The following is a 24,426-nucleotide window of genomic DNA, read 5'->3' as shown; positions in this document are numbered from 1 at the left end:
AACAGCTCTATAGTTTCCCAAAGTGTTAACTGTTAAAATTCCTAGTTGCAGTGTATGAAAGTTTCAGTTGTTCCACAATTTCATCAATACTTTGTACTGCCAGATCTTTTCATTTTAGCCAATCAACAGAGGTACACAGTAGTATTTTTAACTTATGATTAATTTAAATTATATTTTTCAGATATTCAATTTGGCTGGGCAATTTTTACCATGTCTTTAGGGCTTTCCAAATTATGCTTTTTGAATATCCTCTTCTGTGAAATGCCTATTCCAATTCCCACTCATTTTTCTAGAGTTACCTGTATTTTTCTTACTGACTTTAGTTCTTTATACATTCTTGATACAACTCCCTTGTCAGTTACATGTCTTCAAATATCTCCTCCTACTGGTTTTTCATTGGTTAGCCTTTACTCTTTTATTGCTATTTTTGATGAGCATGTTTCCTTTTTGGTTTTTCATTGGCTTGCCTTTACTCTTTTATTGCTATTTTTAATGAACATGTTTCCTTTTTTAAAGATTTTAAGAGAGCGCACACCCTCTGGCAGGCAGAGGGAGGAGCAGGCTCCCCACTCAGCAAGGAGCCTGATATGGGACTTGATTCCAGAATCCTGAGATCATGACCTGAGCTAAAGGAAGACACTTAACTGAATGAGCTACCCAGCCATCCCTGAACAGAAGTTTCTTAATTTTAATGAAATTAATCTATTTTCCCTTACTGTAATACTTGTGTGTGCATATGAGAGCATGCATCCTAATGCTTAAGAAATCTTCACCTCCTTATCTCATGAAGATTCTTTCCTACATTTTATTCTTTAATAAAAGCATCATTGAGGGCTCCTGGGTTGCTCAGTGGGTTAAAGCCTCTGCCTTCGGCTCGGGTCAAGATCCAAGGGTCCTGGAATGGAATCCCACATCGGGCTCTCTGCTCAGCAGGGAGCCTGCTTCCCTTCCTCTCTCTCTGCCTGCCTCTCTGCCTACCTGTGATCTCTGTCAAATAAATAAATAAAATTTAATAAAAATAAAAATAAAAGCATCATTGATATACCTTTCATATTCAATCTACAATTGATTTTTATGGTTTGGTTCAAAGTAGGGACCCAGATTTATTTTTTTCCACACAGATACCAAGTTATTCCTATTTTAGGAGGAATACATGTTTAGTAATAGACGTTGTGGGTTCTACTTCCAACCCTTCAAACTACAGAAATGTGCAAACCACTGATATTTATGAATTTCCTCATCCAACTCAAATACATACTTAGAATCAAGGAATTAGGTGCTCTCCAAGTGTTTATAATATAGCACGGTAAATAGTTATATAAACACCATAATATACTGTAGGAAGTACTGGGCAATACTTAGTGATCCTTTTGTAGACAAGACCCAAAAAATCTGAACTGAATGGGCAAGACTGAAAATGATATTAAGAAAGACGCTTCCCAAAAAAAGGGCAAGTATAAAGAATTACAAAGTTATGTTTACAAAGAATGTTAAAGCCAAAAATTAAGGGAAAAAAACGCTAAAGATGACAACACAATCCTTTTTTAAAAATCACACTCATGACAAGAAAACTAATGAGCTGAAGTCTATACTCAGGATAATAATAGTAATAGATGACAGAGAAAAAGCAGAATGTCCTATTTCACAAGCCCCTACTAAATACACACATACACATATACCCCAAAAAGACTATATAGGAATGTACAAATCTAAAGAGAAAGCAGAAATCTAAGAGATAAATCCTGGCAAAAGTAATATAACAGCAAAGACATAATGAAGAAGCTCAAATTGAGAAAAGAGTCTGAGGACCAGAGTTGAGAAAATAAACCTGATTGATTGACTGATTGACTTTCTTACTTAATTGTTTTAAATATTTTATTTTTGAGTAATCTCTACACCCAACCTGAGTCTTAAACCCACAATCCCAAGATCAATAGTCATACATTTCACCAACTGAGCTAGCCAGACACCCCAACTCTAATTTTTTTTTCAAAGGTATGTATGCATAGGGAAGATTCCTTAAGTATAAGCTAGTAAGTTTGATTATTCACCCCTGGAAAATAACAGAAAGGGTTACTTAAACATAAAGTTTAGAAAGACCTAGAAAACAAAGCCTGTTCTACAAACAAAAATACAATCATTGATAACTTCATATCAAGATAACCTCTTCATTCCCTGACAGAATTATTACTCTGATAGATATACGACAAAGTTAATAATGGTTTTTGTGGACAAGACTAAAAATTCTAAATTGACTGATAAGATTCTTAATTATATGAACTATGTTCAATAGAGTACTTTTGAATGACTTAATGTTAAGCTGAAGTGAGGACACTAATATGAAATACCATGAAGTGGTCTGTATTCATATATCTCTTGACAACTTCATCATTATTTTAAATTATGTAAAGAAGCTGGAAGGATTTTGAATGTAATAATCATGCTTTATGTTAGGACATTATCAGCACAGATGTGGCTGAGGAGAAGTCAATTAATCTCACTGGACCATTTTCTCCAACTGGTAAGTAGTCTAAATCAGTGACTTTCCAACTTTTTAACAGTGATCCACAATAATAAACATGATTAAGAACAACTAATCCTGTATGTGTTAGTGTAACTAAAACGAGTTTCATAAAGTAACTCACCCTTACAACATAGCACCCCCTGATATTTTCTATTCTCTATCATTACTTCTAGTGTAGACTACAACCCACAAAATTAATTTCATAATAAAAAATGAGGTATGAATTATAATTTGAAAAAATGGACTAGATGACTTCCAAAGCAACCGATTAGATTCTCTAATTTAGATATTGACATAAAATATATATCAAATTAGTAGACAATATATGTCTGACAGAAATAACAATGAATTTACATGATGGAATTCAGAAGTATACCAAATAGATGAATACTGGGTTGAAAACAGGATGAATCTACAGAGGTAAGGGCCTATAATTAGGTTCAGAAATATCCTCAACAAGTAAACAGAGCCTTGCAGCAAATCAGACTATAAGACCTGGAGGCTTTATTAACTACAAGCTTATCAAGAGATATCAGAGGAATCCATTAGTTTACCCAATCTTGGTCTATAAATAAAATATGTTTTTAATAAATACTGTGTTATAAATAGGTTGGTATCATGCAGACCAAAGACAATATGAGATCAAGTTTAATCTGGATCAGAGTTACTAGGTCTAAACTCCATCTTTTATTACATGTGATATACAAGAACAAAGTACTACTAATATTACATGCATTTACAATATTTATTTTTTTAAGATTTTATTAACTTGAGAGAGAGAGAGTGAGCACATGAGCAGTGGGGAAAGGTATAGGGAGAGGGAGAAGCAGGCTCCCAGCTGAGCAGGGGTGGTACTCCATCCCAGGACCCTGGAACCATGACCTGAGCCACAAAGGCAGATGCTTAACCGACTGAGCCACCCAGATGTCCCTACATATTTAAATAATACTTCTTTTCACTGAGTATAATTCCCTAGACATAGTGCTAAGTATTTTACTTTACCTAATTTAATCCTCAAAGAACGCCATGAGATGGTTAGTTTTATCTCCATATAAAATATTAAGAAATAATCTCATAAAAGTTAAATACCCTACCCAAGTTACACAGATTGTTAACATAAATGAAGTCAGGAGTTAAACCCAGGTCTGTCTGAACACAAACCAGGACCTTTTAATTTTTATCACTTTTTTTTTTTTTTAAAGATTTTATTCACTTATTTGACAGACAGATCACAAGTAGGCAGAGAAGCAGTCAGAGAGAAAGGAAGGGAAGCAGGCTCCCTGCTGAGCAGAGAGCCTGATGTGGGGCTCAATCCCAGGACCCTGAGATCATGACCTGAGCTGAAGGCAGAGGCTTTAACCCACTGAGCCAACCAGGTGCCCCTTTTTTTATCACTTTTTATTAAATTATTCACATCCATAGCTTTCATGACAACTCGGCATATATATATATATATATATATATATATATATATATATATATATACACACACACATATCACTAATTTCAGGTAAACTCAGAGAAAATTTATTCAAAGTTTAAAGACTCCCAATTAATAATAGCAATAATAATAGTTTCTTACCACTAAGAGGGATGCTATTGTTTGCAATACTTTATCAAGGTCTCCTTACCTTACTTAAGTGATGGGTAACTTCTTTAAGCATTCAGAAAACAATTCAATGAATCCCCACAAAAAGCTGACAGTTGAATGCTTCAATTTGAGAAACAATGACAAATGGATTCCTAATTCATTTTTTAGTTGCATTTGGACTCAGAAGGTATTTCTTCAAATTCTATTGCTATACAAAACATACACACTTTCTGTTAATGTGGCTACTACTATGTTGTTAATTTCTTTCTCTAAACAAATGAGCAAAATCAGCAAGTGCTAGAAAAGATTCAAAGTTTACTATCAAAGCCAGCTGTACTATAGTTTAATCTTTAGAAATCCTGTTATATATCTTCAACATTGAAAATGATCATTTTGGGATAGCCTGGGTGGCTCTGTGGGTTAAGCCTCTGCCTTCAGCTCAGGTCATGATCTCAGGGTCCTGGGATTGAGCCCGACATCGGGCTCTCTGCTCAGCAGGAAGCCCGCTTCTTCCTCTCTCTCTGTCTGCCTCTCTGCCTACTTGTGATCTCTCTGTCAAATAAACAAAAAATAAAATCTTTTTAAAAAAATGATCATTTTGGCCCTATTCAAGAAACTGTAACATGTCATTAAGGCACATCACTTAATAATTAAGCCACTAGCAGTCATAGAAATAACATTTTATTGGCATCAGTGTTGTAAAGAAATACACACAACTACTGGGACTAGAAGAAATTCCTATTAACTACTGCAGAACTGCAGGAATTCTGCAGAAGAGGGAAGAATTATCAGGGCTTGACATTTTGGTCCCTTCTAGACTACTGGGACAAAATACCAATGGAAAAATTCAGTGGTCCTAACTATAACTCGATAGAGCTGTTTACTTCTATCAACAAAGTCTCAGCAGAACTGAAAATAAAATAAAAAATGGTTAAGATCCTGAAAAGGTACACAAAAATCCCAGGGTGAAACTCTAATAATTCACTAGTCCCATTTCCACCAACTACCAATAACAGGGCCAAAATTCACAGGAACCCTTATCATTTTTAGCCTGAGGAGACATAAATGCCCCTGGGGAAATAAAGGTGACTAACTTTTTTAAAGATTCAAATAACCATGAAAGACTTTCATTTTCAAATTATAGCTCCAGAGTCCCATGCTATAAAAGCTTCACACTGGAAATCTGAGAATATGCCCCCATGAGAAAAGAGTAATTCTCAGTCAACATGGAAAGAACCCTATTGCAGAACTTTAACACAAGTTAACACAGTGCAGAACTCAGCTCTAAAGCAAAAGGTATAATCTAATGGAGCTATTCTTTCGGCAAAACACACATACAAACACACACACATCAATACCCTCAAGTAAAGCGAAGCAGATTAAATGCAATGGTTTAGCTTAAAGTATAGTTTCTAGGGAAAAATTTAAAAGGTCTCAGACTGGAGTTAAGCATAACACATACTATCTCAAAAGAGCTTCAAACAAACTGAGGGTTGCTGGGGGGTGGATAGATGATGGACATTGGGGAAGGTATGTGTTATGGTGGGTGCTGTGAATTGTATTAAGACTGAGGATTCACAGACCTGTAACCCTGAAGCAAATAATACATTATATGTTAATTAAAAAAAAACACACACACACACACACACCAGAGAGCCTCAAAACAATTCCTAGGCTCTGCAAGCTGAAACTATAAACCATATTTTAAAAATCAAAGACCTAAATAGATGGTGAGATACATTATGTTCATGAATTGGAAGACTCAATATTGTTGTCAATTTTTTCAAACTGAGCTATAAATTCGATGTAATTTAAATCAAAATCCTAGGAGGATCTTTTGTAAATATTGACAAATTAATTGTGAAACTTAAATGAAAAGACCAAGAAACAAGAACAGATAAAACAATTCTGAAAAAACAACAAAGTTGGAGAACTCACACTACCTGATTTCAAGACAGTACAGTGTTGGTGAAAGAACAGAGACATAAATCAATGGAATAGAAAAGAGAGACCACAAATAAATTCACATATATATGAGTACACGTACACACACTGCCTTTTGACAAAGGTGCAAGAGCAATTCAATGGAGAAAGGATAGTCTTTTCAATAAATGGTGCTGAAATCCCTTGAGATCCGTATGTAGCAAAATGAGCCTTGACACACAGCACACATTTTATACAAAAGTTAACTAAAAATAAATCAAGCAAAGAATACAAAAACACTATTCAAAGGGATACAGGTACCTGATGTTTACATTTATAACAGCATTATCTACAATAGCCAAATTATGGAAACAACCCAAATGTATATTTGTTGACTGATGAATGGATAAGGAATATGTGGGGGGGGGTGTATGTATGTGTATAAAATGAAATATTACCATAAAAATATAGCCATTAAAAAATAATGAAATCTTGTCATCTGTAATTACATGGATGGAACCAGATAGTATTATGCTAAGTGAAATAAATCAGTCACAGAAAGACAAATACCACACAATTTCACTTATAGGTGTAAGTGCAATTTAAGAAACAAAACAAATGAACAAAGAGGAAAAGAGAGAGAGAGAGGTAAACCAAGAAACAGACTCTTTTTTTTTTTTTAAGATTTTATTTATTTATTTGACAGAAAAAGATCACAAGTAGGCAGAGAGGCAGGCAGAGAGGGCAGGGGAAGCAGGCTCCCCACTGAGCAGAGAGCCTAATGCGGGGCTTGATCCCAAGACCTTAAGACCATGACCTGAGCTGAAGGCAGAAGCTTAACCCACTGAGCCACCCAGGGATCCCCAGACTCTTAAATATAGAGAACAAACTGGTAGTTACTCGAGGAGAGGTGGGGGAGGGAGAAGGATGGGTTAAACAGGTGATGGTGATTAAAAAGTACACTTACTGTGATGTGCACTGGGTGTTGCATGAAGTGCTGAACTGCTACACTGTACACATGAAACTATATTATACTGTGTTAACTAAGTGGAATTTAAATTAAAAACTTCTAAAAAAAAAAGGGGTGGGAGGGAGTGCCTGGGTGGCTCAATGGGTTAAGCCACTGCCTTTGGCTCAGGTCATGATCTCAGGGTTCTGGGATCGAGTCCCGCATCGGGCTCTCTGCCCAGCAGAGAGCCTGCTTCCTCCTCTCTCTCTGCCTACTTGTGAACTCTGTCTGTCAAATAAATAAAATCTTTAAAAAAAAAAAATAGCAATTTTCCTTCTTTCATCTCTAGGAAACCCTAATTTCCAATTAAAACAAATAAGCAATCTGAAACAAATATATGTGAGAGTTTTAAAATGTCAAATCTTAAAAGAAAATGTCAAATCTTAAAAACCTGTAGTTACATCTTTTATAGTACTAATAATTATATTTCCTATTACTACCACAGAAACCATACAATCTCTCCAAATCCTCTGTAAAACAAAGACAAACACTGATAGCCAAGATGAATTTCAGGTTGAAAAAAGCAAGCTATCACTTTCCAGCACACCTGATTCCTGCTTCAGTTAAAATTCTAGGCATATCAAGAGTCAAACCTGCTTATATCGGTTAAACTGAACTGTACTCACATAATTACATTTTATATGTACTGATTAAATGAGTGTAAAATGAAAGCAGTTTTTTGTCCAATCACTATGTTGCACACCTGAAACTAATGTAACACTATGTTAAGTATACTTCAATTTTTTTACAAAAGCTGTTTTATTGAAAACTAAACTGGATGCTTCAAAATGGCTCAATAAAAGGCGAATCACTAAAAAAGTTTCTAATTTACTATGAAATTACTTATAATAAATCATAAGAAAAAAATGTACTAAGGAAATGTTGTACTCAAGTCTGCTTCACAAGGATCTTTAAGGTTTTAATCAACTTAAAAAAAAATAACAGGCAGTATCAGACTATGGGTAATTTACCCATGAAAGCCAACATGAAACTCCATCAATGAAATCAGCAGAACAATATTCATTTATACACTTAACCTACAGGTACATGTTGAATACCTATATTAATTTTTGGTTGCAGGACCTTTTACATTCTTAAAAATTACTGAATAGCCCCAAAGAGCTATGTCTTATAGGTAATATCTACCAACATTAATGTGAGAAACTGAAACTAAGCAAATTTTAAAATGCAAGACTATACCTGCATGCATTCCATTAGCCATCACAGCAATAATGTCATTACTTATCAGCATCTGGAAAACTCACTGTATACACAAATGAGTGGCAGTTAAAAAGTCAAATAATGTCTTAGCACTAGTATGAACCAAGACAGTTTGGGCTTAACTAAAAAGTTTCAGGAACCCATAAGCATCTCTGGACCAACCAATGAGAACCACCACTATAGGGCTGAAGAACCAATAACAAATAACAAGGAAGCAACAATGAATCAATCCCTCTTTTGTGAAATTTGCTGAAGGAGCAAGACAGTAAAGAAGTAAATCAAAAAATACATAATTTTAGGTAGTGATAGAGATGCCATTAAAACAGGGCAAGGAGATAGAGAAAAGTGGGAGGTATACAGTAGGGGAAATTACTTGGTCAGAAGTATAGGATGGTCAGAAAAGGTCTCTCTGAGAGACCTACTTTAGGAATGAGCCCCGCTAATAGGGTTTGAGATAATATTCCAGGTGAAGAAGCAGAAAATGAAAACACCTTGGAAGCCAGGGGAAGATTCTGAGCATAGAAATGACCTGATCTGATTAAGGTTTTTAAAATATTCCTCTGGCTTCTACATGGAACAGACCAGGAAGGCAGATATAAAAATGGAAGTAGAGAGTTAGGAGGCTATTGTAAATAAATATTGAAAAAAATATTGGTGACTTGGATAGTATGATCATAATGGAAGGGTGAGATTTGAAAGGATATGAAAGTTATCTTTAAGGAAAAGCCTAATAACTGCTGAAGGACTAGACATGAGGTTGTGAGGAAAAAAGAAATGAAATAAAAGATGGCTCGATGATTCTGCAGACCACCAAGGTGAATGTTGCCATTTATTGTGATACTGAGAAACCATGATAGGTGGGGAAGATGGAGGCAAAACCAAGCTGAAGACACTTATTTGGAATCCAATAAAAACACTGGATATGTGGGCCTGGAGCTCAAGACAGAGGTCAGGGCAGGAAATGCATGATAGGAAATCATGAGGTATTCAAGTTTGTAACGAGATCACCTAGGGAATAAATATGGATAAAGAAGTGAATAGGAGACTGGCCATCACCAGAAACCAGGAAAGAAGCATGGAACAAATTCTCCTTCAGAAGGAACCAACCGTGCCTACATCTTGGACTTGAACGAACTTCTGGCCTCCAGAACTATGAAAGAATAAAATTTTGTTGTTTCATGGCAGAAAGAAAGAAAGAAAAGAAAAGAAAGAAGAAAGAAAGAAAAAACGAAAAAAAGAATTGAGTAGGAGAACTGAGATCTGGAATTTCGCCTTACATCAAAAGCTGCCAAATTAACATACATTTATGTATATGTTCTTTTTTTTTATGCATGCTTTTTCTAGAGAACTATTTGCCAATGTATCAGATATTAGAGGTTTTTTTGGTACTTCCCTTTTCATATTAGGACACTGACTCAAGAATCTCCAGAACTTCTCTTCTCTCAAACCAGTATTTCATACTCTCCTTCCTCCCACCTCCTCTCCCCCAATACACACACTAATCACTCTACTCCTAATTCTTCCTTCTCCTTCCCTCAGGGCTGTCTCTTCTCTGTGCTCCCAAGATTTGGATATTTCTACAGAGGTCCTATTTAACATTCTATATTCTAATCATTTGTCCTTTAATGGTATGAAAGCTTCAACCTTGACTTTCATCTTTGTATCCCCAGTGCCCTGTAAAACAGGCTCTTTTTTTTTTTTTAAGATTTTATTTATTTGACAGAGATCACAAGTAGGCAGAGAGGCATGCAGAGAGAGGAGGAAGCAGGCTCTCTGTCGAGCAGAGAGCCCGATGTGGGGCTCGATCCCAGGACCCTGAGACCATGACCTGAGCCGAAGGCAGAGGCTTTAACCCACTGAGCCACCCAGGCACCCCGTAAAACAGGCTCTTAATGAATGTTTCCTAAATGAATAAAATGAAGGGTAAGTGACCTACCCAAAACCAGTACCACTGCTACCCAGTAGGAGAGTAGGGATTAGAATCTAGAGAGCCAGATATTTTAAACTCACTTTAGTCTGTCATTCAAAGAACTCTACATTGGATATATTTCCTATTTATTATCCTGTCTTGACTGTAAGTCTGGTGATGTGCCCAAAATCCACTTTCTTCAGCCAGTTCGGAATCTGTGCAACCAACTTATGTCTCACCTCTCCCATAAAAACTCTCTTCACCAATCCCTCAATCACTGCCCTCCTCTTCCACACCAGTGACACTCACAAAATCAGTAACCCCCTATATAATCTGATTTCTGATCTTAAAATGTCATTGAAGCTACTCATTCAAAGCTTACCAAAGACTTTTATAACAATTAAAGTATAATTTCTAAAACAGTAAAACCATGATTCTCATAAAAATATTAAATGCATATATGGCAGAGATTTTATTTAATTCATTATAATAAAGGAACCAGTAAAATGTTAAAATTGGTTCAAATAAGAATTGGACATACAGAGTTTTACAATGCTCATGCTACAAAATTCATTTGCATGACATGAACAGGAATAATTTACATTGGTATGGACAGGAAACATTTGTTCTGTCACCAGTTTTTAAAATCTAAACTTTAAAAAAAATTATTTCAAGTCTAATTAAACATACAGTGTTATATCAGTTTCAGGTGTACAATGTAATGATTCAACAATCCTATAAATTTCTCAGTGCTCATGAACATAAGTGTACTCTTAATTCCCTTTGTCTATTTCACCCACCTCTACACCCACCTCCCTCTGGCAAGCAACAATTTGTTCTCTGTAACTGAGTCTGTTTTGGGGTGGTTTTTTTTGAGATTTTATTTATTTATTTCAGAGAGAGGGAGAGCATACGTGGGAAGAAGGTCAGAGGAAGAAGCGGACTCCCTGCGGAGCTGGGAGGCTGATGTGGGACTCAATCCTGAGACTCTCGGACCATGAACTGAGCCAAAAGCAGCTGCTCAACCAACTGAGCCACCCAGGCACACAAGTCTACTTTTTTTGTTGGACTCTTTTTCCTTTGTTCATTTCTTAAATTCCACATATGAGTAAAATCGTATGGTATTTTTCTGCCTCTGACTGACTTATTTCACTTAGCATTATACTTTCTAGGTCCATCCATATTGTTACAAATGGCAAGATTTCATTATTTTTTATGGCTGAGTAAAATTCCACTGTGCGTGTGTGTCTGTGTGTGTGTACCACATCTCTTTTATCCATTTATCTTATCAATGGACACATGGGTTGCTTCATGTCTTGGCTACTGCAAATAATCCTGCAACAAACACAGAGGTACACACATCTCCCTGAATGAATGTTTTCATTTTCTTTGGGTAAATAACCAGTAGTGGAATTACTGGATCATATAGTTTTTGAAGAATCTCCATACTGTTTTCCACAGTGGCTGCACCAATTTGCATTCCAACCAATAGTGCACAAGGGTTCCTTTCTCTCCACACCGTCACCAACACTTGCTTCTTGTGTTTTGAATTTTAGACTTTCTGACAGGTGTGAGGTGTTATCACATTGTGGTTTTGATTTGCATTTCCCTGATGATGAGTGATGTTGAGCATCTTCTCATGTACCTGTTGGCCATCTGTATGTCTTTAGAAAACTGCCTATTCAGGTCCTCTGACCATTTTTTTTAATTGAATTGTTTGTTGAGTGTCGAGTGTGCAAATTCTTCATATATTTTGGATATTAACTCTTTATCAGATATATCACCTGCAAATATCTTCTTTCACAAACTGCCTTTTTGTTTTGCTTATAGTTTCCATCACCGTGCAAAAGCTTTTTATTTTTTATTTTTATCCTTTTTAAAAGATTTTATTTATGTATTTGGCAGAGAGAGAGAGAAAGAGAGAGAGAGAGATCACAAGTAGGCAGAGAGACAGGCAGAGGGAGAGGGGGAAGTAGGCTCCCTGAGCAGAGAGCCCAATGCAGGACTCAATCCCAGGACCCTGAGATCATGACTTGAGTCAAAGGCAGAGGTTTAACCCACTGAATCACCCAGGTGCCCCACAAAAAGCTTTTTATTTTGGTGTAGTCCCAATAGTTTAATTTTGCTTTTTTTCTCCTGCCTGAAGACACATTTAGAAAAATGTTTCTATTGCTGATGTCAAAGAAATTACTGTCTGTTGCCAGGTTATCTTACAGTTTCACTCACAGTTAGGTCTTAAATCCATTTTGAGTTTATTTTTGTGCATAGTGTACAAAAGTAGTCCAGTTTCATTCCTCTTCATGTAGTTGTTCAATTTTCCCAGCACCGTAAATTTCCTTCCCCCAGAGGTAGAATTTAGTGATTCATCACTTGCATATAACACCCAAGTTATCAAGCGCCTTCCTTAATGCCCATCACCAATTACCCCACCCCCCCACCTAACTCCCCTCTAACAAACCACATTTCGTTTCCTATAGTTCTGAGTTTCTTATGGTTTGTGTCTCTCTCTGATTTCATCTGATTTTATTCTTCCTCCCCTTCCCCTATGTTCACCAGTTTTGTTTCTTAAATTCCACATAAGAATGGAATCATATTTTTCTTTCTCTGACTTATTTTGCTTAGCATCATACCCTCTAGTTCCATCCACATCATTGCAAATGGCAAGATTTCATTCTTTTTGATGGCTGAGTAATATTCCACTGTGTGTATATGTGTATGTGTTCCATCCACGTCATTGCAAATGTCAAAATTTTGGTTTTTGAATGGCTGCATAATATTCCATTGTATATATACACCACATCTTCTTTATCCACTCATCTATTGATGGACATCTGGGTTCTTTCCATATTTTGGTTATTATGGACATTGCTGCTATGAATATAGGGGTGCATGTGTCCCTTTGAATCACTATGTTTGTATCCTTTGGATAAATACCTAGTCGTGCAATTGCTGGGTTGTACAGTAGCTCTATTTTTAACTCTTTGAGGAACTTCCATACTGTTTTCCAGAGGAGTTGTACCAGTCTGCATTTCCACCAACAGTGTAAGAGGGTTCTTCTTTCTCCAAATCCTCACCTGAGTTGTTAATTTTAGCCATTCTGACTGTCCAGCACCACAACTTTTATCTACACTTTGCTACAGAGTTGTAAAGCAGTCTAGTCAATCAAGAACAAAAGAACACATCCCTAAATTAGAATAATGTAATTGCTGGAGGGACCTTTATATCCCAGAGGGTCTACCACTCAGCATTCATGACATGCAGTCATTTCTTCCATCTGTTTCCAAGTCACTGAGTATTCTTCCCACATAACTGTCAGAATTCATCCTAATCTGCCATCTTCAGCACAATGAAGAAAAATTCTTGCCACTTTTGGTTTCCATGATACTCACCTGGCTCTTCTTTCTACCTCTCTTCAGTCCTCTTCACCAGTTTCTATTCATCTTAAATATAGTAACCACCAAGATTTTGATGCATCTTACGCTACCCAGTATCACCAGTCGTGCTTCACCTATTAATTATATATATTCCCATCTCCAGTTCTAATGTCTATAATCCCTAAACTTGAACTTCTATTTTCTCCATTTCCCATGTTGATATCTTTGCAGTACCTCAGATTCAGCAATGACCTGGACAAAACTCATTCTTTCCTCATCTAAATATGGTATATTCCTGTGTTCCCTAACTTAATAGCTAATTGTCAAAGAGGCACAAAGCATGTGAATCTTGCACTCTACTGCCTCTCTGAAACTGCCTTTTTGACAGTCACCTAAACTGTCCGGTGCACCTTTATAATCACTCTCTTGCATGTTCCCCTTCCTCACAGACTTTTCCCTAATTAAGGCCTATATTATCTTTCAGTGGACTATTGATAAAGCCTCCATACTGCTCTACTATCTCTTTCCTCTATCATTCACTCAACTGCCAAAGCATACTTCCTCAAACAGGAGTCCAAGTTTTTCTGACTTGGGCCCATCTTCTGATCTGAGTTCTTACATAATAGGCATCTGCTCTCTTAGGGCATCTACCTACTTTCTACTCATTCTATTTCAGTTACTTCAGTCCAAATGAGTTGATTCCACCCATGAGGCACACAACAACAGCTCACATTGATGCTCACAATGACTGGTTCATAAATTGGTCCAAACAGAGCCACTGAAGTACCACAGACTTTTGCTGAGACTTCTGGGGCAGAGGCATATGCTTTTTACTACCTTAACTACCATTGTTATATTTCACCACCAGAGGAAAGCCCGAGATGCCAACCCAGAATGAGTGAAGTTTGGAGATGCAAAGAGGGAAATTTGATCCTGGTAACATCTTCTGAGCTCCAGCACTAACTCCTGTCTGGAGCCACGTTCCCTTGGACTGGTCAATTATATTTACCAATAAACTCTCTTTCTGCTTAAGCCTGTTTGAGTCGGGCAAAACCATCCAGAGTACTAAACAATACCTCTTGTCTTTTCACGCGCCATATTACTCAGTTACACCAACATCTATACCAGTATCAGAATACTGTGCCTTCCCTCATGGTATTTCCTTAGCCTGAAAACTTTCGCCCCTCATCCTCGATGGAATTCCTTCCCTCTATTCTGTGTTTATTAAGATTCATCTCATACTTCAAGCCTCAGTTCATATGCCTCAGTGAAGAAATCCTCTAAGGCTAGAAAAAGAAGCAAAGGACTAGATTACACATGGATTTTAAACTATGCTACAGCTTTTGAACTTTAACCCAAGAAAAACAAATGTCAGTGAAGGATTTAAAAGAGTAAAGGACATGAACAGATAAGCAATTTCAAGGGATCACTCTGGTTGCTGTATACAGAATGAATTAGAGAAGGGCAAGGGGGACAATGGTTCATAAACTACTCAAATAATCTAGCCAAAAGGATGGTGGTATGGGCTAAACTGACAGTGGAGACAGAAGAATATACTTCTGTGGTTATTTTTTTCTGAATAAATCCCTCTTTATACTGTAAACCTTCTGAGGGCAGAGAAATTATCTGACTTCCATTTAGCCATAGAAATTAACAAAGTGGTTGGCACACAGTATAAACTCAGCATTTGTTAAATGAATATATAATTGAGCAACTGGTCAAATGGTGTTATTATTTATGAAGATAGGACACACAGGAAAAGTCCTTTGTTGTTGAGATAGAGATAACAGAGAAGATGATCTTTGTGGTTTTTAATTTTTTTAGAGAGGGGGTTGGGGGTGGGCCAGAGGAGGAGGGAGAGAATAAAATCTCCTCCACACCCAGCATGGGGCCTGACACAGGGCTTCAACTCACAACCCTGAGATCATGACCTGAGCCAAAAGACTCAGATACTTAACCAACTTAGCCACCTAGGTGCCCCAATGATCTCTGTTTTGAACAAGGTGAGTTTAAGGTAATATAATACACACATTTTAAAAAGATTTTTATTTAACTATTTGACAGAGAGAGACACAGTGAGAGAGGAAACATAGGCAGGAGAAGTAGGAGCAGAAGCAGGCTCCCCACTGAACAGGGAGCCTGATGTGGGATCCCAGGACCCTGGAATCATGAGCCAATGGCAGTCACTTAATGACTGAGCCACCCAGGTGACCCTATAATACATTCAAATAGACAGGGAATCTATATATAATGGATGCATATCTGGGGATCAGGAGAGAGATATGAGCTGAAAATGCTGATTTGAATTCTGAGCAAACAGATGCTAACTGACTTTCTGAAGAGATAAGACTGCCTAGGAATTATGTAAAATGAAAAAAAGGGTGATCAGAGACGTGAGGGGCATTTAAGAGCTGAACAGAAAAAGAGAAGTAAAGGAAGAACACTAATAGCTTGGCAGAAAAAAAAAACAAACAAAAAAACAAAAACAAGAGGAGGGCCCTCTAACCAATGCAAGGGGAAGAAGAGGAAAGTATGGTTAAAAGTGTCAAACATGGTAAAAAGTCAAGGAATGAAAAATTTAAAAGTATCCTTTGGATGAATACTGCCTTGGTGAAGTAGATGCAGTGGAACCCAGACTAGGAGTGGATTGAAGAAGGGTAAGTAGAAGATTAAAAAATGAAATCAGCCAATATTAGACATCTTATTCATTAAGTCTGGCTATATAAATAAATTGAGAAACAGAGTTACAGGAGAAGAACATACTCAAGGGTAGGTTTTCTTCCCCTGTTGGTTTTCTTGTTCTTATAGAACTGGGACTTGTGCATGTTTAAGTGCTGACTGGAATAAACCAAAAAGAGGTTAAAGAAAGGATAAGAGAATAAATCATCAAAATGAGAGTGACTGTGTGTGTGTGTGAGAAAACATCATGCAGCACACCTTGAATATATACAATTTTTGTCAACTATACCCCAATAAAGCTGTTAAAAACATGAGTTTAAAATGGGGTATAGCTGAAAACACTGGTTTTGAATAAGGAAAGCAATATCTCTTCCACTGAAATCAGACTATAGAAGGAAAGAATGGGTAAGGATGTAGGTACATTTATAGATTTGGTTACTAAAAATTAAGAGAATCTACATGTGATAATGTCAACTGTGTTTTAAACACATTGAAGTTTAAATGTCAAAAATAATTTCTTCACTAAAAATTATTTCTCTAAATTACGAGTTTAAGATACACATTAGCATCAAAGTTAAATGAAGTAACTATCACATTCCTAAATGCTAGACTTAACAAAAAAAATTTTAAGAATATTTATCAAATATCTACTTGCACAGGACACTGTTAACACAGAGAGAGCTCTTTCCCCAAATATCTGTACAGCCTTGTCACCTCTCTTTCTTTAGGTCTCTGTTCTCACACTCTGCTTTATTTCCCTTCATTATACTTACCACCACCTGACATATTCTATTTGTTTTATTGCCTGTTTGTCCTCCTAGACTAGAAGGATCTCAAGGGGAGGGGCCTTCTCTTATTCACTGTTGTATCTCCAGTAACAAAATAGTGCCTGCCAAAAATATGAACGAAAAATAAATTTGTGTTTGAATGAAATGGTACCTTCTCTTCAGGAAAAAGAATTGCAATCTGTTAAATGAAGGAGAAATGAATATACAAGGACTATATCAATATTTACAAATTAAAGAAATATTTACTTCTTTTTAATGGTATTTAACGGTGATATAGGAAGCAATACCAAAAAATGACGTAAGAGTTCACAAGACTATGAAATCCAGACAACATGATAAAAAATTTATTATGGAAAAGGCAGCATGTGGACTGGACCTTAAAGGGGTGGGTAGATTTTTAACTGTAGAATTCTTTTTTTTAGTCTATTCAAAGAGTTGTACAACCATCACCTTCTAGAACAGTTTCATCACCTCAAAAAGAAACCCTATGCCCCTTAGCTACCACCTCCTAACTACCCAGTCAGCCCTAAGAAGCCACCAATCTACTTTCTGTCTCTACATATTTGCCTATTCTAGACATTTCATAGAAATATAATCAAATCATCTGTGAAATTTTGAGACTGGCTTCTTCAAATAGCATGTTTTTAAGTTAATCCATGTTGTATCAGTACTTCATTTCTTTTTATGATTGAATATTACTCCATTGTATGGATATAACATATTTTAACCATTCATCAGTAGATGGCCATTCGGGTTGTTTCTACCCTTTCACTATTATGAATAACAGTAAATTATTAAAAGAATAGTCCTATTAACATTCATATATAAGTTTTTGTGTGGTATAATTTTAATAATAGATAAGTAAGGGATAGAAATGAAATTTCTTTCTTAAGTAGGCTCCACCCCCAAAGTGGGGCTTGAACTCACAACCTTGAGATCAGAGTGGCATGCTCTACCAACTGAGCCAGAACTGAAACATTTTGAATCATTCAATCCCAAATGTGACATCTTCAAGACAATACTTTCACTGATAAGGCAAAGTGAATTTTCATAAAGCTTAATTTATTCATGTCAAAGGACTGTCCTTTATTCTCCAAAAATGTCCTTCGGAATTTCTTTTTTTAAATGTTAAAGCATCCTTTTTAAATGAAATGATGGCAGTGTTGAAAGGTAATTTTGGGGAGTGCCTGGGTGGCTCAGTTGGTTGGGTGTCTGACTCTTGATCTCAGCTCAGATCTTGATCTCAGGGTTGTGAGCTCAAGCCCTGCACTGTGCTTCATGCTCGGCATGGAGCCTACTTAAAAAAAACAAAAGCAAAAAACAAAAAAAAGGTAAGGTAGTTTTGTTAATTTACTTAGGTAAAATAAACTTCGTTAAATCTAATCCAAAAATCTAGGAAATTCTGTTAACTAAAGGAAATGGCATGAAGGTAAGAAGGTAGAAATCCACAAGATAGCCTGAATGCCAACTAAGGAGACTGCACATTATCCTATGGTCAATAAGGAAATGAATAAAGTTTTTTAAGTATAAAATAACTTCTTCTGGATGTCATCTCATACAATGAACAGCAACTGATCTACAACTATATAAAAAGCATGGAATTCAGTGCTATAAAAACAGACTAAATAATTTTTATAACTTAGTCTTTAGTAAAAGAAAAAAGTCTCTCTATTTATTATTGACATCTTTATCCATCTTTCAGAGAGGGCAATGCTTAGTAGTTAAAAATAATATTTTAAAAAGGAAAATATGGGAATTAAAAAAAGGAAAATATGGGATTACTCCTACTGTGCCTACAAGCTTTATTTCACTCATTTGACAATGTGAGCTGCTGGGTATATAAAGATATCATATAACCCCTATCCTACAGAAGCTTATAGTCTAGATTTTATAAATGTATCAAATACTCTAGAAGAAACTGACCACAAACATGTAATTAGATATTATTCACCTAGGGTTTTCAATTTGGTAGCAAATAAAAAAAACACTTAACAGTCATATTTTAAGCATTTTACATTTGTTACCTAACCTAATCCTCTTTAACAGTTTTATGAAAAAGTTATTATTACTATATTATTTTAGGATATTTATTAATACATTAAAATATATTACATTTATCTTTTCCCAGAATCAATGTTAATGACATCAATTCTGCTGAGTGCTTTCAATATACAGTTGCTGTATCATTCCTATCAACATACAAACATTCTGTAATCTTGCCAATCTTGAAAAAAAAAATCCTCTCTTGAGTTCACATTCCAATCCAGGCCCCTCATCATTTTTCTGATCCCCTTCTATCAAAACTCCCTAAAAGAGCTATCTGTAGAAGTTGTCCCCCAAATTCTCTCCTCTCAGCCTCTTCGCCATTCCAGAAAGGCTCCGCCTCTGACACTACCAAAACCACTCCAGTCAAGACTATAAATGACCTCAAAATCCTAAATAAGATTCTTAATTTTTAGTCCTCATCTCACTTGACCTATCAGCAACACCTGACATAGATAAAGCACACTCTTGGAAATACTTTCTTTACTTGGCCTCTAAGACGCCATATTCTTCTGGGTTTTCTTCTCATATTACTAGATACTCCTTCTCAATCTCCTGTGCTAATTCTTCCACAGCTCCACAATTTCTACACATTAGAGTATCCTAGTATATCCTAAAATAATATAGTAATAATAACTGTCCTTGGACCTGCTCTGTTTTCTATCTACACCCACTTCCTTATGTTCTCACAAAGTCTCATGACTCCACTAAAATTTAACAGGATAGGGATTTTTTTTTTAGCTATTTTTGTTAATGCTGAATGTCCTGAACCTAAAACAATGCCTGGCATGTAGTAGATGCATGACAAATATTTGTTCAACGAAAGGATGAATGAATAAATGGCTTTAAATATTATCTACAAACTGATGACTCTCCAATTTATACCTCCTATCGGGAGCTCTCTCCTGAACTCCTGATATATCCAACTGTCAAACAGCCATCTCTACTTGAATGTACAATAAACATTTCAAACTCAATGAGTCCAAAAGAGAATCCCAATCACCCTCTCATTGGCTTCTGCAAATGACTTCACTTTCTTTGCCATGTGCAGCTTTAGCCTAGTTCCCCAAACCAACAATTCTGAAATAATTCATAATTCCTTCTCTTTCTCTAATACACATATACAATCTGCCAAAAGAGACCACACGAGAGGGGGTAGGGTCAGAGGGAGAGGCAGACTCCCTGCTGAGCAGGAAGCCTGATGATGATGCGGGACTGGATCCTAGGACTCCAAGATCATGACCTGAGCCGAAGGCAGTCGTTTAACCTGAGCCACCCAGGAACCCAACATTATGGATTCTTCCTTCAAAATATACTCAGAATTTACTATTTCTCACTACATCCACCACTATCACTGTGGTACAAGCCACTACCATCTCTCACCTGGAAGAATGCAACAGCCTCCTCTTTCTTGTCCACCTTCTCCTCCCAATCCAGAACTGTGATCAGAGATTACACCACTCCTCTGCTTATAATCCTGCAATCATTCCATCTTTGCTCTGAATAAAAGCCCAGATCTTGACAACTGCCTTATATTTATCTCTTTTCAGTCTGGCCCTGTTGTATCTCTGGCCTCACCTACTATCACCACTATTTTGCTCCTTTTATATTACTTTTGCTGTTTCTTCCAAAGGTTAAACTCATTTCCACTTCCCTGCCTTTTCCCTCACTGTTCCCCCAGCCTGAAATGCCTTTTCCCTAAGGTATCCGCAATCCATTACCTGTTTCATCAGTTTGTTCAACTGCTACCTTCTCTGAGTTTTCCCCAATCACCATATTTAAAACTGCAAGGAGGGGCACCTAGGTGGCTCAGTCTGTTGAGCTGCATTCAGCTCAGGTCATGATCTTGGGGTCCTGGTATGGAGCCCCAAGTTGGGCTCCCTGCTCAGTGGGGAGTCTGCTTCTCTCTCTGCTCCTGCCCCAGGCTCCTGCTCGCTCACTCTCACTCTCTCAAATAAAAATCTTTAAAAATTAAACAAAACAAAAACTGCAAGGATAATCCCACCTCCACTGTATTGTATTCTATATCCCCTATCGCTGCTCTGTATTTCTCTACACCTTTTATCACCAGCAACTCCTATATATCTGACTTTCTGGAACATGTTGCTGGAAAAGGCTAAGAATTTTTGTTTCATTCACTGCGCTATCTCTGGTGTTAAAAGCAGTGCCTGGTATACAGCAGTGCTCAATAAGCTATCTGTTAAACAAATGCTTTCATTTCCACCAGGGGGCCTAATAATCATCTAGCCTGGGATTTCAGGAAAAGATCATAAAGCTTCTCCAAAATTTTTTTCAGTGCTCTGATCCCTAGAAGGCTTTATACTTTGCCTAGAAAGAAAAACTGTATTTTCTCTAGTCAGCCACAAGGAGGAGTTGAGAGGAAGAGCTGAGCAAAGAGAAAACAGATGTTTCACTTGCTTTTCCTAGGCAACCCCGAGGTGGAAGAAAAGTGGATGTGGAGGCGCCTGTACTGAATGAAAGGTTTTCTGCACACTGGGAGTTACCTAGACACACACAAACGTAAACACGCAAAGCCGCGATCCTTTCCAACGCCACAAAGAGGCCAAGAAAAATCAACCCATCCACCGGGCACTGAGAACCGGGAGGGTGTTTCACTCCACCGCTAAGAATTCCCCACGAACGCAGGGGAAGAGTTCCCACTAGCGCAGAGGCACGTACCTCACACACGAAGGCCGACGTGGTCCAGGCTGCCGGGACTCGCGGGCCAGAGAACTATTAAATCAATTCCGTTTCCTATTCAAGGCACCTCTAATTCTGAAAATGGCTCGAGTACCGCGGTCCCAGGTCTGAGTTCTCGGATTCGCCGACTGCAGGTCAAGTCCTGATTCATGCAGCCCCGAAATCCCCATTTCCCACGGGACTCCCGACTTACCGCCACCTGTTGATGCCCACATTGGAGGAGCCGGCGAACCAGGGGTCGAGGATGTAGACGCAGCGGATGGTGTTGGCGCCCTGAATGCACTCCTTCAGGGCGGGGTTGTCGTGAAGCCGGAGCCCCTTTCGGAACCAGTGCACGGCGTTCACCCCCATCCCGGGGGCGCGGCGGCGGCCGGCGTGTCCTCGCCCAGTTCCCCCACCGAGAAATTCAAGGAAGGAAGGGCCGGCTCATAGCCGACACCTCTGCTTCCAGGGGAGCCGCCACACCCAAGGAGAGGGGAGAGGGCGGCGGACGGGGGAAAAAAGGAAAAAATGAATCCGAGGAGGGGGCCGGAGGAGGAAGGGGCGCGGGACTCGCGGCTGGGAGATGAATGGAGGCTGCCGTCAGCGGAGTCCGGGTGTGACGCCCTTTAGGAGCCGGCGCCCGCAGCAACCGCCGGCACGAGGCGCATCGCTCCGAGGGCCTCGGAGCCCGGGGAGTGAGTACGTTCCACGAGCCCGGGCCGCCACGACGGCCCCGACCGGCCCCGGCAGCCCCAGGAGGTTCGTCACGGAAACCTCGCCCCACCGAGGCAGCCCCGGAGGCGAAAACGGGCCGCCTGAGGCGAGCCACCGAGAGGGATGAGAGGGGATCCAGCCACAGTCGGCCACGCTGTCTCTCGGGCCGGGGAAGAGCAGTGAGCACGGAGGCTGTGGTCGAGGCCGCTGGACGGTTGCCGGCCGGTGACCGGTCCCGAGGCTGCCCGGGTGACTCCACGGCCACCGCCGCGTCAGCTGCCTCGGCCCCGCCCCCGGGTCCTCATTGGAGCGCGCGCTCCCCACGTGACCCCCGGCACCTCACGTTTCTGAAGTGTGTTTACTACAGCGTCTCTGACTGAGGAATCCGCTCGCTAGGCAGTCGCTCTTAGGGGGCGGCAGCTGCTTGGTCTCAAAGCCGTCGACCCTCGCTAAGACTCTACACTCCCTTCCTCTGCCTTTTTTCTTTGCCGACTGGTCGCCTACAAGCTCGCCCGGTGACCGCAGGCCCCATGTGAGGGAGGCCTTAGCCCCGCCTCTGGAGGCCGTGAGCATCCCCTATTGGCTGAGGCTTTCTGAGACCCGGATGAGCACGGGGCTGCAGGGAGCTCGCGGGCGCGCGCTCGGCTGAGATGGCGCGCGTGCGCTCTCGCTGCGTTCCTGAGGGAAGGAAGGAGCGGCCGGCGGGCTGGAGCGCGCGGCCGGCGGGCTGGAGCGCGCGGCCGGCGGGCTGGAGCGCGCGGCCGGCGATCTGGAGCGCGCTCTGGGATTCCTCCTGTGGCGTTCCGGGAAGGCCTGGATGCAGCCGGGTGCCATCCAGTAGTCGGCGAGGGAGTTCGGCGGGGAATGAGCGCGGGATGGGTTGAAAGGAGAGAAGAAAGCTCCTCAGACTTCAAGTCCAGCCCTGTGCTGAAGTGCAGCTTTGGCTAAAGAGCCCGACTTTGGAGTGTGTGGAGCTCGCGCTCCCCCCGGCCCCCGCCATTCTTCCGGCCCTCGTGGTGTGGCTCCCTCCGACGCGCTCTGGGGAGTAGGGATAAGGGCATGGCAGGTGCCAGGCACCTGGAATTCCTTAATTCTATGTATGTATCTTCAAGCTGTCAGCCGGGATTTCTCATCCTTAGTGTGGCAGAGCGACAGTGAAGCATCAGGCCAGGTCATTCCTTTCGACATGTGTGATGCCCTTTTATTGATTAAGCGATTACCGAATGAGCCAGGCACTGCTCAAAGTGCTCGAGGCACAGGAGAGAAATAGACAAAAATCTCAGCCCCGGTGGAATTTACATCTCTTAACCTTCAAACATGCTATTTTTTTTCCTTTATAAAACGTTCTTCTTTGGAATGTGCTATTCACCATAGCAACCTTTGAGCTACCTAGTATATTTCTATACATCCTTTTAGACTCAGATGAACGTGCTACCTAATTTGTGAAAATACCCCTGTCATCCAGAGCAGATTTAGGACGTACACCCCTCTCTCCAGGTGTGTCTCTGAAACATTAACATAATGTGGTGAAGATTAAATGAAAAGTACCTACTTTGATTCCTAGAGTGAAGTGGGTGTTCAATAATGGTGTTTATTATCATAATAATGTGTCTCTGATTTCCTCTCAAGGACAGGGTGGCTGTCCAGCTTGTTTTCTGAATCATCAATACCCAGTTTAGAGCCTGACGCATATGCATTGCAATGTTCATTGAAAGAATTAGTGAATGAATGAATGCTCTCTGCCACCAAGGTTAAAAGGAGGGAAGTTATGGCAATTGTTACGGGTTGAGTTGTGTCCTTCTAAAATTCATATAACCCCCAGTACCTGTGAATGTGCCCTTACTTGGAAATAAGGTCTTTGCAGATGATCGAGTTAAGATGATGTCATTAGGGTGGGCCCTAATCCAATATGACTAGTGTACTTACAAATTTAGAAATTTGGACACAGAGACAGACTCACAGACAAAGA

At 39.2% G+C, this 24,426-nt stretch overlaps 1 protein-coding gene across 1 annotated transcript in view; it reads right to left on the bottom strand.

Moving 5' to 3' along the window:
- The window catches only part of CRY1 (cryptochrome circadian regulator 1), an 83,376-nt gene extending 61,264 nt beyond the window's left edge, over window positions 1-22,112 (bottom strand). The window contains exon 1 of the mRNA XM_004743077.3: window positions 21,955-22,112. Within this exon, the coding sequence (XP_004743134.1) occupies window positions 21,955-22,112 (158 nt within the window). The remainder of the gene's footprint in view (window positions 1-21,954) is intronic.
- Window positions 22,113-24,426: the final 2,314 nt, after the last annotated feature.

Source organism: Mustela putorius, unplaced genomic scaffold (genome assembly GCF_011764305.1).
Source record: "Mustela putorius furo isolate JIRA1106 unplaced genomic scaffold, ASM1176430v1.1 tig00000738_pilon_pilon_pilon, whole genome shotgun sequence".
Classification (NCBI taxonomy): domain Eukaryota; kingdom Metazoa; phylum Chordata; class Mammalia; order Carnivora; family Mustelidae; genus Mustela; species Mustela putorius.
Note: the sequence above shows the minus strand (reverse complement) of the source record. Positions and strands in the feature narration are given on the sequence as shown.